Source organism: Cygnus olor, chromosome 20 (assembly GCF_009769625.2).
Source record: "Cygnus olor isolate bCygOlo1 chromosome 20, bCygOlo1.pri.v2, whole genome shotgun sequence".
NCBI classification, from domain to species: Eukaryota; Metazoa; Chordata; class Aves; order Anseriformes; family Anatidae; genus Cygnus; species Cygnus olor.
Genome location: NC_049188.1, coordinates 8,149,857 through 8,168,777, shown reverse-complemented (window position 1 = coordinate 8,168,777; position 18,921 = coordinate 8,149,857). Strand labels below are relative to the sequence as shown.

Sequence of the window (18,921 nt, the reverse complement as noted above, 5' to 3'; positions counted from 1 at the left end):
GCACCAATTGGAGGCTTTGAAATCTTAAGAAGTTAGCACAATGTTCTGCAACCAAAGACCTCCAGCTAAAAAGGAAAACCCAAATGCAGCAGTAAGCTGGGACCAATGCAGCAGCCACTGGAGCCACAAGTTCATTTTTTTAAAGCAGTATCAACCTGGTTTGTGCTAGGCTTAACTTCCCAAATAATTCAATGTGCAGTCCTGTGCAGACTTTGCAGTAATCTAACAGTATGCAAACTTCAGTCACTACACAGTTTAAATATTCTAAAATTTTAGGATTTATGAAATATAAAGATACAACTGTTGATTCTATTGATTTTTGACTTTAAAAAGCAGTGAAAATATTTCACTAAAAGAAGTCTCTATAGCTAGCAGCACCTAAGCACAATACTAGCAATTAATCTTTGTAAATATGAGGAATTTTGATTTAACGTTACCTCTCTCATTGCCCTCCAGTAAACATACATACAGCTTTCAATGTCAAATCAAATATACACAATTTGTACCACCATTAACACAGTTAGGACCTTTGCAGTCTGCAGAAGAAAGTAATGGCAAAGAAACAACTTAAAGCAACTTTGTTTCCAAAGTTGGTTATTCCATTACTTTGTTACATTTCTGTAAGCTAAACCACACACAGATCAGAGATGTCTGCTCTTAGACAGAAGACAAACAGCAGTTAAATGAAAATACTGTGACATGAAATTTAAGGCATGTCAATAAACAAGAGGGGGAAGCCACAGCTGAAAGCATTAAGCTTATCTATATTTCACTTCTCAACAAGAAAGTCAGATTTTATACACTTAATACTGACAGTAATCACCTAATATTTTTTTTTTGGCTCCTTTATGATAACACAGAAGAAAAAAAAACTTCACTTTTCATGTAATTGCCTACAGATAGAAGGTCAGGAGAGTTATTTTGGTCACATGTATACAATTAACAGGTCAAGAAATCAAAAGGAAAAGTTACATACCAAAGTCCATTCTGTCTTTTTGGTTTCTCTGAAGCAAACCCAACAGCAGGTCAGCCAGATAAGTTGACGTTTCCCTAGGGATACTGCATATAAAAGGAAGCAAAGCATGCATTAAATTTCACACGTGCATTAAAAAATGCATAATGCATTAAATCTCACGAAGTCAGCATTCTGCCATGTCCCTAAGTCTTGACTACACATGCTCCATAGCCTTTGTATAGGACACTCAAATCAGCAAGATACAATGAAGGCAAGATGCAATGTGAGTCACTGGTATCATACTATTTTCTTGTCAATATAGCAACATCAAATATTTTTATGAATCCCAGGCATTCCCAAAGATGAAAAAGTGTTCAATCAACAAATGCAAGTAACAGGAAAGGCCACGGTGACATACCTAGGAATCAAATTCCTGTTCTTTTCATAAAACATTCTCAAATCTTGAGGACTATTGGCCTGTCAAATAAAAATGTACATTAATTAAAGCTCAGTTTAATGGAGAAAGTAGCTATTGTACCTATGCACACATACAAAAAAAGGCTTTTGCATATGGGCATTAAAGGAGAAAACACCGAGCACAGCCCTGACTTCAGTACTGAGTATTCTTATACATTTGCCCTGGATTCAACACACTGATGTCAAAGACTAAGTACAAACAATTTCTCCTTTGGTATCCTCAAGCTACCTGGCCTTTCAAGCATCGACACTCAGACATCACTACTTACTTCTGTTTTCATGCCTAGAAGGAAAAGTCTAGGAACTTCCATTAGACTGTGAAGAGTAATAGAAAGAGGAAATGGGAAATAAAGTGTTACCTGAAAAGGTGGTTTGCCAACAAGACACTGATAAATCACTGTTCCTATGCTCCACAGGTCTGCTTTAGCATCGTAGTGTTGAGACATAATCACTTCAGGGGCCTGGAAAGTACAGGAATATCTCAGAAGGAAAAGCAAAAAGCAAAGCCATGGGAACAGAAATTACACACAGTGGTATTAATAGACAGCAACTTTTTGTAAAGAGTAAAATATTTTAATACAAAATATTTAATAGAAAATGCAAGAATTGTAGTCTGTCATTGCATGACTTGAAAGGTAATAGTATAAGACTATCTGAAATGAAAGTTACATATCAGAAACAGAAAACTAGAAATACTGATGTTCTGAAGAAAGAAGTTCATGATCTATACCTATGGGAATAAGAAGTAAGCATTATTTACTTGGTTGGTGCAGTCCTTCTGTGGGTAAGTAGCCAAGGATTTCACAATGAATATAATTATCACCATATTAAAGTATTTTACATATTAAATATTTTCATTTAATATTAAAGATTAAAAAATAAGTTTATTTTAATATTTTAATTTTAATAAATTAATTTAGTATTTAAGTTTTACAAATTAAATATTTTACATATTGAAAAACAAGACATGGGAAAGCAAAATGATTTTCCCATGACCACACTGCACAGTAGTGGCAGTGCTAAGGACAGACAGCTCAGTGCTGAAATGACTACCACACTACTTAAAAATAATGGCAATTAACTTCAAATTGTTTAAAAAAAGGACAAAAAAAGAAGGAAAAAAAATAAATGAATAAATCAAACCCCACATTTGAGAGAATATATATAAAAGAAATGAAACAAAAACATTTAGTAGTTTTTTTTGTTTGTTTGACACTACTGATGTAAAGATCTTATAGAAAATTACCAAATACAGGCTATTTCCTTAGAAACTTGGAAGGGGATAAAAAAAGTATGTATGTGGGAATGAAACTACTTTATGAGGCAAAAAAGTAACGCTAAGGTGTATTGCCTTTTTTGATTTTTCCTCCCTGCAGCACTAAGAAATGTTTAATGTCTCTCATTCCTTTTCATTTCAACCATTGCAATCTTCAAATCACAAGAAAAAAAGAAGCCAGTAAAACTACGGAAGGTGAATTGCATGCTGCCCCTAATACTTCCAATGCAACATTAGGCATCTGCCAATCTGCCAGCCATAAATTATTTTGTTCTCGTAGTAGAATATTTGAGATAAGCCACAATCTGAAAAATGCTGCCACTCACCATATACATAGGTGAACCACACAGAGTTGCGGCCATCATGTTGCTATGCAGATAACGAGCAAAACCAAAGTCAGCTGTGTGAAGAAACATTTGTCAATGAAAAGAAAGAATTTTCAAACTTTTGTAATATAGGAATGATCTTTTCTGATGGAAATCTGCTACAATCATCAGTTAGAAAACAAAAACTAGGCATAATATATAGCCATCTTCATGGAATAGCAAAATCTATGTTATATGCTGAAAGAATTATCTTCTAAACAGCAAGTCAAGAAACAGCGGTGGCATCATTTGTACAAACTGCTGCTCAGCCATCTCCACAGGTGCAGAGCATGCTGTCTGGCAGCAGTAGGAAAGGATTAAAATCAGTGGCTAAATATAAACGGTTCATTAAGAGTGATGAATATACTATCTGCTTCAGTGAAATTACTTCAGGTAGAAGTTTTAGATATCCAACTTCAGATGCCTGAGCTTTCCACGTAGGCAACATCTGAAATTATCAAGTAAGGGCAGTAAGAGAGGAAGTTTTCTGTGATGTTCAGAAGATGGACTGAGTTGGAACTGACCTCAGAATTTGGTTAAGCAAAAGCACAGACAAGAAACTTGCCAAAACCAAAGTCTTTTCATATGGACACTTAACAGGGAGAGCAATGAGAGATTAAAACCCCTGAAGTCTCCCACAAGAGGAGTTCGGTAGTACCCTGAACAGCTGCCACCTCTCCTCAGTTACAATGCCAAACCTCCTTCTGTCAAAAATAGGTCATAACCTACATTTTCAAACTTTTCAAAAACCCTTAGGAGGGTCTACAATAAAAACAGCCCAGTTAGAACTGTGACTGGAGTCTTGCATACAGTTTTGAAATGGGCTAAAGGCTACTCAACATTTCAAAGGTTACAGATTTGTGTCTAATTAAAGTAGTTTAATATTAGAAACATCAGCTTTATAGTGGCAGCTTTTTCCTACAGATTTAATCAAAAGGGTCTTTCTGACTTTTTTTTTATACTGAAAAACCACATTACAGCATAAAGCTCATTCTGGACTTACTGACTTGATTTACATCAATTTAATACACAACATAGACAGTACACCCTCTGCGTTTTAACTACAAAGACACTTCTGAGCAGGGAAATGACTCAGTAATGATGATTTACCTTCAGATCAGAGAAAAGCACATTTACCTATTTTGATGCGTATGCCACTGACACTTGACTTCCTACGACTGGCATAAGACAGTAAAATATTCTGTGGTTTAAGATCCCTATGAATGATTCCTTTACTGTGCAGAATACGCATAGCTGCTGCAATCTGCTGGAGGAACACTCGGATGGTATCTTCGCTGAGAGTTCCTTTAGCTGAAAATAACACACACAATAGCAGACGAGAAAATATGCATCATTATTTTGGGGCAAAAAGCAACAAAATTCACAGAGATAAATGTGAAAACAATAAAGGCAATCAAATCATAGTGAATTATATTCAAAATAATCCAATTTCTATCTTTCTACAAATGTATATTATTTTAACAATATATCCAAGTTTTACAATAGTTACTGTACTCTGAATTATCTGCTTTTACAATAGTTTATTCAACTCAGTAGCATAATAATTTTAGAACATTCTTAACCACTATCAAATCCTAAACTCTCTAAAAAGAACCACAGGAGCCAGTGAAATTAAAGAACTCCCACAGTTTATAACACTAAATGTATCTGTGATCATGCTACAGCCTGAAGCTGAAAACCTGTTCTTTCTTTAAAGAAATTGTTATGGGGACACAGACAACCACACTGCTCACAGATTTTATCCACGATAAAATTTATTTTGAGGGGAAAAAGGTATACTTTGGAAAGTCTCTTCAGAAGTTATTAGCTCATTCTTCAGTCTGAAAATGTACCGAATGCAGGAGCTGGATTATACTGTATGAGTCTTTCCAAGGATTTTAATGGGAAGTAAATTAGGCTTTTAATATACACGGTTACCATAACAATAGCAGCTCACAAAAAGATTCCTTAAACACACCGCTGATACAGAGGCAAGCAGAAGAATATTTTCATCAGAAAAATGTGGAGATTAATATATCTCCTCAAAATTTTATTTGTAATAAGGATTAGTTTGAAGGGTGGCACAGAAAGCAGGTGGAATCAAAAACCAGGAGATGACCTTACTACCTCTGAATGCAACATTCCCAGCATTGGTTCAAAACTGTTCCTATAAAGCAGCTAATGTAGAACTGATTAGTGAATTCAATTAATCATATAAAGAGGTTACTTTAAAAGCACACCAGAGTAAACAAGCACTGTGGATTCACAGACATTTCATAAACAGGAAAATTTTTAAACCACAAGCAAAAATTTCAGAGAAACTTCAACGGATTATACAAACATAGAATATAAACATGTAATGCAATAGCTTCCTAATAGGGAAATACAGAAATCAATTACCTTGTAAGTAATCTGCCAAATCCCCACCATTGCAGTACTGTTAAAAAGAAAGGTTTTTTATTCAAAATACAAGGTCTGAAACACTTGCTGTGATGATTTTTGCTTTCTAATCTTTTCAATAAAATTAGAAGACCCTTTCCAGCTGTTTAACTTTGTCAATTATTTGTAATTACTAATTTGAGGTGTAACACCTTCATTGATGCTTACAGTATCATAAAATAAAAATGAATTTATGGTACAAACACTGCTGATAAACTTAGGACTGCAGAGAAAATTAATAATCTAGCTTTCAGAATTACCTGTTATTTTGCAGCTATGCAAAGGATTTTTTTTTTTCTAAAAATCATTTTTTAAAATCAACCAGAAAGAAACACATACGCTAACACATACCTCCATCACCAAAAAGACAGAATTGGGCATTTCCTAAAAGAGAAGAAAACTCAGTTTAAGAATGTGACAAGACAGAGCCTTCAACACCTGCATTAACCATTATATAAGATGAGATTTTTCAAGTCAGATGAGAGATCTTATGTTAAAGTCACTGTGGGTAACAAATAAATATGTTTACTAAAAATCAATTGCAGATACAGATATTCCTTAAGGTTTTCGAGTTATCAAGAATATATATTGAAATCAACACTAAGTAAAGCCAGTTTTGTCAGGCAAAACTAGACAAACATAAAACGAGCATGAAAAAATGAGAGCCAAATGGCTTCACAGCAAAAATTCTCTTTCCTGAGAGGGAATATTACACTCAAAACCTGCTGAAGTGTCAAGTGATGTTATTTTATAAGAAGGAAGACCAAAAGTTTATGAGAGTTTTGAACATTAACTCCTAAGCTACTGCCAAATATTGCTGCTGTTCACATGATTGTGATTAAAACGACACCTAATGCACACACAACTGCATGAATAAGTAGTTTAAGATGAGCCAGATGCGTTAAGGTTAATTCAAGACTACATTAGGCTGTTTCACTTTCTGGAAGCGTTTAGTTTAGCCATTCTCATCTGTGTTACAGAAAGGCACTTGAGGGTTTTTCCAGCTCAGAACATCAAGCACTTTACAGATTTGTTTACATTTTGAAATTAGTTTCAAAGAAAGCATGTTTCTAGGAACGTTAGGCAAATCTGTTGGGAATGAAGGGTGTGCTCCAACCAACATAGAATATTAAAGCAGCAGTAGATCACATTTCAGGAAGTCCCAATTGTTCAATGTTTCTGTAACAGCTGTGGCCAACATGAACCATAATTTGAAATCCTATAAATGCCTCAAAACCTAAGTGCATTTTATCAGGAAGGGCATTTTATCATTAAAGCAAAATACACCACCACTACCACAAATACCTGTCCTGTAAATTACTGACAATACATAACTATAAATCTTGTTTCTTTCTACACTGTTCCTTTGCAACAATTTCTTCCAAGATAGAAACTGATCTTTCAGGAACTCAAGGATGTCAAACAGTAACCCATATCTGGAATTAGCTTTCAAGTTGTCTATCAGCACTAATTAAACTAATTGCAAACAACTTTCATCACTTTGCCCGCAAAGGCCAGTCTTGTGTTGAAGAAAAAAGAAAGAAGCCAAGACACCTGCTCCCACTCCCATCTCTGACATAGCGGCACTGCAAGTGCCAGTAAAGCCTCCCTGACGCCTTCCTCAGAGCTCGACAAAAAGACATCAAGCTGTAATCATGGGAAGAAATTCACCATTTCAGAATGCTCTGAAATCTTTGGAACAGGAATGATAACAAAATGAGCAAACAGAAAGCTATCACCACTTGTCATTAAATTCTCTTGTACTTCAGCCTGTAACCGACCAAGTGACACCCTGAGCTCCCCAGTGATCAAACCCCAAATTCTGCCAGCTGAGGAGCACTTCTCTTACAGGACAACTGCCATGTGTAAAATAACAACACTTCTAAGAAGCATGGAAATCGTCTGTTCTCCAGTGACAAGAAGAAAGCTCAGCTATTGGATTTCCACCCAAACATAGCAATCCCATGAATCAGAAATAGATGTTCCACAGCGTCAGTGCCTCAGCTACACAACACACTGTACAAAAACAGCAGCTTACTGCAGCATGTAGCGCTCAGCTCATGACAGACTTGCATTCATCACAGAACTAAGAGAATGTGTTGTCTGGATTGTCTTGGACACAAAGTCCTTTCAGATGAAGCTGCTCCCCTCCAAAACACAGAGCTGATCTGCCCTGTCACACCAGCCCTCACCTCTCCAGGCGAGGAAACCAGAACCTACAGGTGAACATATCACTTAAGTCAGAGCACGTATGTCACAGCACAGTTATTTTGGCCACCCTCAGGCAGCTGGAGAAGCACACGGGGCCAGAGAGTCTGTGTGAAAGGAAGATCACAAATGTATGTTCAGATTCGGCAGAAATGGAGCCGTGTCACATCAAGCCTGCACAGGCTTTCTTCTGCCAGCCACCCCCGAAAGCAGGCTCTGCTGACTCGTGTGTACAGGTAACGACATCAATTTGGTATTTGGGTTTGGGAAATCAGGGCAAACTGGCAACAGATTACAAACCCCGTATCAAATACCCACCTGTCACAAATCCTCTAAACAGTTTTAAATGAATGACTGAACTAACCCATCAAATCTCTGCTGCAATTTCTAAATCTGTCCAAATGAACCCCTGAATATTTAATTTCCATAAAACGTTGGTGTTCAAAAATCTGTATATATCACATTAAAGTTTTAATTAAAGCCTTACCCTGGCTACAGTATTATCAGAGTTATTTTGAGAGTGTTAACTAAAACCAAATACTCGATTAGGGTGATTTGATTGTATATATATCAATTCCATTTATAATGAAAATATAAAACGTTTACTATAATTTACTCTAAAAGTTTAGATTTTTATTCAAATATTATCTGCTTACACCATGTAAAAATTTACCCACCATATTCAAATTACCCATTCTAGTCTATTCTCCAAATACCTGGGACTTGCTCTACAACTTACTAGTCACTGAACAGATCACCAAGGCTTTTAAAGCCCAACATGCACCATTCTTAAAAAAAAAAACCTAACTCATTTAATTATTTCATTGTACTATCGTGGTTTTATCCTTCATAATTGGCATTTTCAACTGGAAAAGGGAGCTTCTCAACAATACCACTTAGGAATATGAAAAACAACCAAGATTACATACTGTTTCCAACTGCTGTTTAAAGAAAGTCGTTCCTACAGACTACACCAGATTTTCCTTGGCTAGCATTACTCAGCTTTTACTGATGGATATTATTGATTAACAATAGTCAAGTCATTGGGTTAAAGTCATAGTAAGAAGTAGAGTGTTTTTATTGTGGATTGGATATAAATCTTTTTAATTTTTATTTTTGAAAATATCAGGTTAGAGGTTTCACAAAGACATTTTCCTAGCCTGGTCAAAAGCTGTATCTAATTGGTACTGCAGAAGAAATATTTTGTGCAGTACGGGTACCAAGCTCCCCAGCCACACTTGATCCCAACTTTAACTCATAACTACATGCACTTTTCAATATCCCACCAATGCAAGCAAAACAGCTTCAAAACAGCTGAAGTTTTTCATCCCTTCACAGTTGTTCACATTTTGCATTCCTGTTCTTGCCCAGCCTGACTGGGAACATGATCTCTGTTTTGGGAATACATTCAGAAAACACAAGTCAATTCTGTAGATGCATTTCTCCCTAATAAATTATTTTGCTGAAAAATAAAGCGATCCCTATCATCACATTCTCCAGATGAGCGATTCCTGTTGACTAGCTAGGCAGAGAAAAGTGCTCAAAAAGGGAAAGATAAGTAAACCACCACGTTTCAGATTTAACATTCAGGAATAAAGCTGACCTAGCAAGCTATTTTAAACTGCTTCTTGAAACAGATAGCAACGCTTTCAAAAATTTACATTCACATACATGTCATAAAATCACAACAGCTGGAGCTGCTCTGGCCTACACTTCTACCTAGAAAAATAATCAAGCAAAACAAATGTATGCTGTGTTTAAACAATTATGGAACATTTTCCCAGCATACCTTGCCTTATTTACTCAAAATTTTCTTGACAAAAACCTACTTTTACTTCTTATTCTGAATCGAAGTTTACTTGCAAGATAAAGTAGAAGATAACAAACGTTAATAGGAAACCATTTTACAACTCTGAAAGCTAACAGGTAAACCTACCAGACAAAGATTAGGAGGCAACATATTTGCCAAAAATTGCCGTGTTTTAATTCCAGACTTCCACAGTTGTCTCAAGGGATGTGAAGTTCCAACCCAAATCACAGGCTCAGTGCAGTAGTTCCATTTAAAAGACATTAATTGAAAAAGAAGTCAAAACATTCATGGTTACTTCTGACAGCTGTTTTTAGAACTCTAGCACACTGGCAGAAACATACCCGAGATTTCTTTTTGGATAGGAAGTCCTCCTTTAGAAAAAGATAAAAGTCTGCAGTGAGTATTTAGTGAGCTGCCAAAGGAGAAACCGTGGCAAGTAATTAGTTACTCTGCTTTTGCTCAGTTTGTAGATTCTGTTTAGCTGCAGTTTATGATCTGAGTCCCAAGAGCGTGCAAGTTAGCCTGACAGCTTATGCATTGCTGTTATCTGATTTTCTGACATGTTAATTTGTGCTATATTTGCTTATTTATTTTTTGGCCAGGAACACACTCCTCATTTTTTGGAGCATTAGATACATTTGGCAAAAGTTCTAATGATTTAGTGAAAAGGGACTGGTCCAGATCTTTTTAAGGCTATTTCTGACTGCATTACAGACACTCTCACTTTGCTTTACAAGTGCACTGCACCGGCAGCTTCTAACGTGTTCAGCTCCGATCACGTCCAAAGGCCTGAACATTTTGTTAGTTCTCACTAAATGTTAAGTCTCGGACTAAATGTCAGTTGACACGTGCCCATAGGATTCAAATAGCGTGCACGCTGCCAATTATTCACATAAAAGAGCAATCAGCCATGGGATATGTACCACAACAGCAGTACCACTCATTTGCTGGTATGTGAATTGCTGTACTTAAGTAATATGTATGGGGGACAGTGAAAGAGGCTGGCGACTGCACAACACAAAGGAAAGGCAAAATTGTTCATGGCACACCAAGCACTTAACATGCTCAAATACTTAAAGATCATCTGAAACAATTTTGAAATACAGATTACAGCATCCAGGCATAGCAAAGGAGTTAAGGACTATGTAGCAACTCCAAACCTTTGGTTCTGGTGGTTAAAACTAACTAACTGGCTATCCCTAACCTTCAACACCTAGGCTAGTGTCATTCCTTGCAGTCTGATATTGTTACCCGCCTTCCAGTTTGCACCAACTACACGGTGGTATTTCAGAACCTATGCGTTTTCTAAAGGGCGGGATTTTCCTTTTTGTTTAAAAACATTTGTCACGTGGCGGGGAAATACAAACCCAGAAAAATGGTCTGGAAAGCGTGTTTTCCTATGACTACATCCATGCACAGTAAGGATGGATGCTGTCAAATCAAGAGGCCTCAATCAAACAGCTGAAGAAAAAAAAGACATTGAGACATCCTCATTTAAAAGATGATGGTTCAGAAACAGCTATGATGAGAGCACAGAGGCAATCAAAGCTGTGACACACCAAGATCAAGAGCACACACCAGAATGCCTGAAGCCACCGCCTCAGGAAACATGCAATACGACCAGACCAGCTGGAGTCCTTGAGTAACCCAGACAGGAGCACTTAATCCCTTCAGTAAAACAGGAGCCATAGATAAACACCATTCCGTCCACAAGCATCCCTAGTAGGAACTGACGGGCACTTGTATGGGAAAGGCCGAGGAATAGGTACCAAAGGATCACTGGCTTTGTTCCCACTAGCTTTCGCTGCTTTCAAGGACAGGAGAAGCAGCTGCAGTTATTTTGTCTGCTCTGCGTCAACGAGCTAAGACAAGAAACAATTTATGGTCAGATACTCTTTCTCCAGTAACAAACTAGAAATTCGTTCTCTCTATACTAGTGCTCAAATCGCAAACTTCAGACTCCATACAGCGAAGACTAATTCATTCTTCTAAAGCGCTATCTCCAAGATACATTACAGGCTTTCATCCTGACGGCTGACACTCTAAAGAGGTTTTGAATTAAATTATTTGCTAAAACAGGCACTGTCTGGCACTGTGTGAGATTAGTTCTACTCGGCACACACTTGGGATCATGAACTGCAGAAAACCGTAAATTCGTGGCCTAAGTATAGCACATTCCAAATAACTTACTGATACCTTCGGTGCAGTACAATATTTTATCCCAGGACCACAATGCACTTCATGCTGCTGAGTTAGAGGTTATTGTAGACTCCTTTTGCTTTTGAGAAACAAGGCTCCATTTTCCCAATTAATGTGATCCAAGACTCTCAGATCTTCTTTTGCAGGATGAATGATATCTCACAGCACCACCACAGGACAAGAGCTGCATTCCTATACCGTTGCAGTGACTCAGGTGGTTTTTATTTTTGAAAAATACCAACCTCCTGCCCAAGAATATAAGTAAAAAATGTCTCAACAGGTTACGTTTTAGAATCCATCTATTGCACTCTGCTTTTTGCTTCATGAAAAAAGTAATTTCACCTTGACAGGTGAGCTGCATTTTTTTTTCCAAAGCCCTCCTACAGCAAAACATTTCCCTCTCACAGACTGAAAGCTCATATTTAAGCATCTCCACAAACGCCTTCAGTCTTAGAACCATTCATCTCCAAACTCAGTTTTGTGCAGCTCCCTGGACTTCTGAGCTGGCACAAAAAACATACTCTGCTTACATCAAATGCATAACTGCAGACCAAACCTGCCAGAACCGCACGTGACCACCTTATGGAAATTGAGGGCAATTATTGTGCTGGCAACAGAACAAAAGATTTTAATGCTGACCAATACATATTCAACTCTAATGGCACACCAGTTCTTTTGGGGATGTCTCCAGATGAACGGTCATTTCCAGTAATTTAACTTAGTGGACCCTATATATATTAAGGAATATAAAAAATGGTGTTCATAAGAAACTGAAGCAACAGCACTGTAGGTTTTCAAGTGTTCATATCCTAACGTTAGAAAGGCTCACAAGTTCTCCTTAGATCCAATCAAAGCCTTAACAGTGTATGTCTTTTTATTACACTCACTTGTGTGACTGGTCGCAGGTGCAACAGGAACACAACCATAAATGATCAGAAATGAAAGAGAAGGAATGTGTGTAATTACCTCATGTGAAAACAATTCTAAATGAAGCCTTTTGCAATATGTAAAATATTAACTACCCTTTCTTTCTAAAGCTTAAAAGATATATTTCAAATTGCTATGCAGGCTTACAGCTTTAATCTCCAAGTACCACCATTGAGCACAAATAATTTCACTTAATATTGTGAGATGTAAAAAATATTTATTATTCATTGCAATTAATACACCTTTTTTTCACTTATTTTTGCCACTTGCATTGCACACCAGCTTTTTTTTTTTTTTTTTTTATCTGAACACTTGGTACAACAAACAGTTCTTCAATTATTCAGATAAACGGTCTGCCTAGGAGTGCATTTGAAATGTGAGCATTTAAGAAAAACTTCAGACCAGCAGATCTATAAAAATAAAACATACTCCCAGTCACACTGAGAACTCCCTACTATGACACAGACCCCACTGGCTCCAGCATAGAGTAAAAAAAATAGTTTCTATAACTTAAATATTGTTTAAATTCCTAAATTCTTATCTACTATACTGTATGTCCATGTACACAATACTATGACAAACAAAAAGAGCAGTACATGCTAGAACATGAAATGCTAGAGAAAATTAGTAGGTGTAGCAGCCTACTAGACATGTGAATGCCTTGCATAGTGTTCATTCTTGCTGGGTTATAAATTAATATAATCATACAAGTTAATGACGTATAATATTTCACAAACAAAGCCCTGTGCAGAAAGGGAAAAGCTTATTTGTGCAAGTGTCACATCCTCTGGACCATATTTTGCACAGCAATTTCTTCTATAGAAGTAGCATTATACTGCCAAGCCTTATGTTTGCCATGAATGTATTTGAAATATATCCAAGGTATGAGACACTTTTTCCCTTCTCTCTGCTGTAGCTGTTCTTTTTATTGAAGCGCAATGGCCAGTGACAAACAGGAACATCTCAAAAGGAGAATACAGGGCTGACCAATCATAAAGTACTGTCACTTATAGGGGCACCCTTTTCTGTGGTAGAATATAAAAGCATGAAAAATGTGTTTCTAAATTACTTTTAGGTGAAGAAATAAACAAGTATATAGCTCTGTCCTTTCTTCCCTTTTGAATGTTCTGTATAGAAATAATAAGAAACGAGAGCTGCTCCAAAGCTTCAAATTAGAAGATGATGTTAAATCATCACAATACATTACATCTGGTCAACTACCTTCAGGTGGAGCTGCAAAGCTTAATAAGTAATCTTCACATGAAACAACTGTAAATGATAAATCCAAAATTCAGCTGCTTACTCACACGCCAACATCCTCCGTCAACAACTCCAGTTTCTTTTAAGGTGTGCGTATACACTAAATTCAGGATGCTGACAGATTATTTCCATTTAGCATTACTGAGGAAAGCCTGGTCTCTTTGAGAGACTGCACTTTCCCTTTCAGAGCAGCTAATATCATTCAAAATGCAGAGTTCTGAAGTCAGGACCCAAAAAGGGAAAGGAAAGACCTCAGGAAAGAGTGTACACATCCAAATGGGAAGTTTTGAAGCATAATCTGTTATTACTTGAAACCATCACTTTGTATCATAGGTCAACGGAAGCTGATACATGTCCTGCAGTACTAAACACAATAAAACCTGACTTTACCTGGCGTATATCCTCTGAACACAGATTTCTGTAGCCACACAAGATAACACATCTACACGTAAGCTGAAAACCTTTTAGGATGCAAACATGTAAAGACAAAATAGTTGAATACTGTAAAAATTTCTATTTTGTACTGCTTTATCTACGCCATGCCCCAAGGGCGGCTCTTAATAATTTTATTCATAAATGTAATTCTGTATTTAAGATTAGAATTGAGGCCAGGAGACAAATGTATAGTTCTTATTCAAGTCGAACAAATGGCTGCACACCTTACATCATCTCATATTTAGCCATTACTCAACACTTGCAGGCCTTACAATACAAAAAATGTACTTCCTGCTAAGTAGAATGCACTACTCTGGATAGGCTAGAAAAGAAACACCTTCACCTTGTCAGGCAGAATCCTGGGAATAAAAAGAGGAAGACAACTTGAAGCCACCTAATCCTTATTTCTCCTAATCAAAAAGATCCAAATGTCTGGTTGGCTTTTATACTTTATCCCCCCCCATTGGAACACAGGTATGTAACAGCAACATACCCACATGATGGTGATCTTCTGCTTCCCTCAGTTCTCCCTCACCATGACACAGGGCTATACAATATATGTCTTTGCCACAGATGCCTCAAAAACACTGCTCCTTTTCTACAACAGTATTTTCAGTTATGTTGACTTCTTAATGTCACTTTGCTTCATCCTTTCAGATCAACTCCTACTAGCACATTTTCCTTTGGGTGTAATCAGTCATTAACCGCAAACATCCACTTTCCAATTAAATTAGAGGGCCAAAGAAACAATGCTAATTCAGGAGAATAGTTACTGCCACTGATACAGCTCCCAGCCCAGCCAGCTGATGCTTCTCTCTGGAGACAGGACCAGACTACACAAACAGTCTCTGCAGAGATTATCAGGCTTCCATTTGCTCCCGTGCCTGGAACTAAACCAGATTCCTCACACATTTCTACCCCAAAAAGAGACAATATAAAATAAGTGTGTAATGTGTTGAATATGAGAACATCCCCCCGCCACTGCCAGGAAAATGGATTTCTTTTTCTAAATACCGCATTGATTACAGAAAAAAAAATATGGCTACTTTGATCTACTTGATATTTATAGGCATTATATTTTAATAAATAAAATTTAAAGAAAAAGGCATCAAGGTATATTTTTACCTGGACATCATACAGAGCTACAATGTTCTCATGCTGAAGTTCCTGTAAAACAAAATATTTATATTATGGCAATAGCCTGATATTATTTTAAATTTAATATACCAGGTAATAATAAAAGATAGCCAAGTTTTACAAAGAAAGGTAGTATATTTTTAGACCATTCGATGGAATTTGGAGGAAATCCCAGCTATTTAGTCTATATATTACACTGATAGAAAATTAGACAGTATCTTCCGAGGTCAAAAAACATCTGGTTCAAGAATATATTTTCTACATCTTGTTATAGAAAATATTACAACACACGATCCTTTAACAAATACTGAAAACTAAATTTAATTATAGTGTCAAACAATTTCTTGTTTAGGGGAGTAACCAACTATGCTATTTTCAAGCCAACCTTCTTATTTTACAATAAAGTGGAAAACAAGCCAAATAACATCAACTACAACTTGCATGACAACTCACGCAATTATTTGTAACTGTTCAAAACAAAAGCAACTCTTTGCTAAGCACTTGCAGCACACAGACCCAATGCTGCAATTTCTAGTGTGTAATATATAAACTAGAATATATACTCGCATATAAAATAGAAATATATCTCAAGAAAGTTGGAAACAGCACTAAACTTGACAGCAGTATTGATTATTACTGCAAAGGTACATCAGATGAGATGCAGTGAAGTTCAGAGAGCAGAGTGTGATAAGACACTATCCAAGCAGACATTTCTATAAAACAGCACTGAAGAACTAAATGATGCTCTATTTCCTTCATTAAAGCCACACTACACTTTTGAAGTGAATTAACTCAGAAGTGGGAAGTCTGCCCCAGGAATCATATTCAGCATGCCAATTTTAGTTTTCGAGGCATCTTTGAGGAGAAAAAAAAAAAAAACAAAAAGGATCAAGGACCTGTATTTTACCCTCTGCTGTGACTGTACAGCTTGGGAAAGGTGGTGCAACACTAGGCATCCTGAACGACAAAGCTTTCTGTATGTGCAATAAAAGCACATACTGGTTCTACAACAGTTTTTCACTTATAACAACAAAAACATGCCCTTAACCTGTTCTGAGAGCATTTCCAGAACTAAAAAAGTATCTCTTCTTTTTTTGTTTTCTTAGTTCTGAATTTCTTCTGGAACTAATAAAGATGCAAAAGGCATAGCAACAATTACTGTGATACTGCACATGACCCAGAATGAACTGCGTCAAAAGTCTCTTTTCCTTTTCAAGTAAAGCAGCTTTAAAAATCACTGCAATTAACATACCTTTAAGATTTTTATTTCTTTTCCAAGTAGGATTTGTGACTTTGACAAGTTCTTTTTGTTAATACTCTTTATGGCTACTTCCCAATCCGTTTTCTGCAAACAACCAAAAAAGTATTGTCAGTTTAACATATATATATATGTTTTTTAATTTTATCCACTAAAAAGTATCTAGTGAAGCACAAGAGAAAGAGCAGAGAGATCACCCCTACTCTACCCACCGGTGATTACTACATCACATGACACCATTAAGAACTATTTCATTCCACAACAGTGAAGGCAGCTATTAAAATCCAGCTGCAGCTAGACTGCATTTTCATGGATTTAAAAGCATTACAAAAAAATATTAAAACAAAAATAATCATATCCCATTCGTTCTTCAGTCCCATCCCCATGACGAAGTCACTTTTATTCTCTGTTAGACTTCCCAGTTTTGACCTTCTTGAACTCCACAGCTGAAAACTATACGAGCATTTGGTTTTTAAGTAAATATATAGTTTATTTATTGTATGTTTATATACTGCCTAAAAATAAATTGTCTTTGGCATCATCTCCATTGGCCCTCAAAGCTTCTAATGCCTTTTTTTTTTTTTTTTAAACTCAAAAATCTCTGTGGTGTGCCCTTCCAAGTTCTTCCCCGATGCTCCCGCAGGGTCAGCGTGAAGACTTATTTTCTGGAAAGCACAGCACTTCAGGCACCAGCCCCAGAATAAACTCTCGCAGCATCAAGAAACCATAACCCAACTATGAATATCCGGGGTGATCGGCGAGCCACGCCAGGAAACCAGACACCTCTGAATTTCAGAAATCTTCCTCCAGTCCCCCAGGAGACAATTTTCCACCGGGTCCCTCGCTCCCCAGCGAGATAAACATGCCCCTCCTGACAAACAAAGGGCTCGGCTCCCCTGCAGCTGCAACTCCCGGCTCGCCGTTATGTTAGGAAGCTACCAAACAGCAGGGAGGAGAGGTGAGAACAGGGCTTAGCCGAGCTTTTTGTTGATGTTTTATTAAACCATCATCATGATAATAAAAGAGAAATCGCTTGGCGAGGCCGGGTGACGGCGGCTCGGCTCAGGCCGCCGCAGGGCCCACCTCTGGGCTCCACCGCCCCCGGCCCGCTACCTCAGAGCCCACTCCACACCTTTTTGTCTTTTTGTCTTTTTTTTTTTTATTTTATTTTCCCTCCCCCCAACCCCAGAAGTCCCCGAAGGCCCCCGGTAGCTGTCACCCCCCGGCACGGGCTCCTCAGAGCCGCGGCCCCACCGAGCGACCCCGGCCCGGCGGGGGTTGTGTAACCGGCTGCGGGCCGAGCCCGCCGCTGTGGTATTTACCTTGCGGTGGCGACCTTTGAAGACCACAGCAAAGGCTCCGTGTCCTATCAGGTCCTTCTTGCTGTACTCAAAGTCCCCCACCACCTCCATCATCCCTCAGGGGGGCATGAAGCCCCGGGAAGGGGTTGGGGGCGGGGGGGGGGGGGGGGAGGAAAACAAAGGGGCTCTTCCTCCAGCCGAGGCAGCTACAGCCGCCTCACGGCAGCCGGCGGCGGGCTGGGAGCCTGCCCCTCTCCTGGCTGCCCCCGGCGGCCGGGGCAGCTCCTCTCATCCCGCGGGGGCAGCCGCAGACCCCCGGGCCGGCGGGGCTGCTGCAGGGCGTCTCCGAGGCGAGGGGCTCCGTCAGGCATGGGGAGGGGAAGGGAGGCTCTCAGGGGCCGGCCGTGAGGGGACAGCTCGGCATCGGTGCCGGGACGCGGGGGCTTGCTCAGCGGGGAAGGGGGCTCGGCGCCCTGCCGCTGCCCGCCCCCATGGCCCCACCACAGCGGGGGCTGCCGGCGCCGCGGCCCCTCTCAGGGAGCGAGACCCAGAGCATCCAGCGGGGCGAGGGGGGGGAGGCGCGGCCCGCGGCTCCGAGGGGGGCTGGCGCTGTCTCCTCGCCCCCCGAGGGAGAGGAGCGAGCAGGGAGGGTGCAGATGGGGGGCTCTCAGGCCGCCGCCACCGCCGCCTTCCGGGGCTCCCGCCGCTCGGCCAAGCGCCTCCTCTTCGATCCGCACCCCGCCAGCCCCAGCTCCGACTGCCCGCAGCTCCGCGCCTTTTATAGGCCGCATCGCGCAGGCCCCAGCGCTCGGCTTCTTCCGCCGGCGGCCAAAAAGTGCCTCACCCCGTTTAACCCGGCGGGAGCGCGAGGCGC

At 39.1% G+C, this 18,921-nt stretch overlaps 1 protein-coding gene across 1 annotated transcript in view; it reads right to left on the bottom strand.

The window, feature by feature from the left end:
• Positions 1-18,808, bottom strand: part of ULK2 (unc-51 like autophagy activating kinase 2) — a 39,775-nt gene extending 20,967 nt beyond the window's left edge. The window contains exons 1-10 of the mRNA XM_040532699.1: positions 18,069-18,808; positions 16,741-16,833; positions 15,477-15,518; positions 5,864-5,896; positions 5,474-5,510; positions 4,211-4,384; positions 3,035-3,108; positions 1,792-1,893; positions 1,374-1,432; positions 977-1,059 (exon numbers count right to left, since the gene is read on the bottom strand). Of these exons, the coding sequence (XP_040388633.1) occupies positions 977-1,059; positions 1,374-1,432; positions 1,792-1,893; positions 3,035-3,108; positions 4,211-4,384; positions 5,474-5,510; positions 5,864-5,896; positions 15,477-15,518; positions 16,741-16,833; positions 18,069-18,161 (790 nt within the window). The 5' untranslated portion in view covers positions 18,162-18,808. The remainder of the gene's footprint in view (positions 1-976; positions 1,060-1,373; positions 1,433-1,791; positions 1,894-3,034; positions 3,109-4,210; positions 4,385-5,473; positions 5,511-5,863; positions 5,897-15,476; positions 15,519-16,740; positions 16,834-18,068) is intronic.
• Positions 18,809-18,921: the final 113 nt, after the last annotated feature.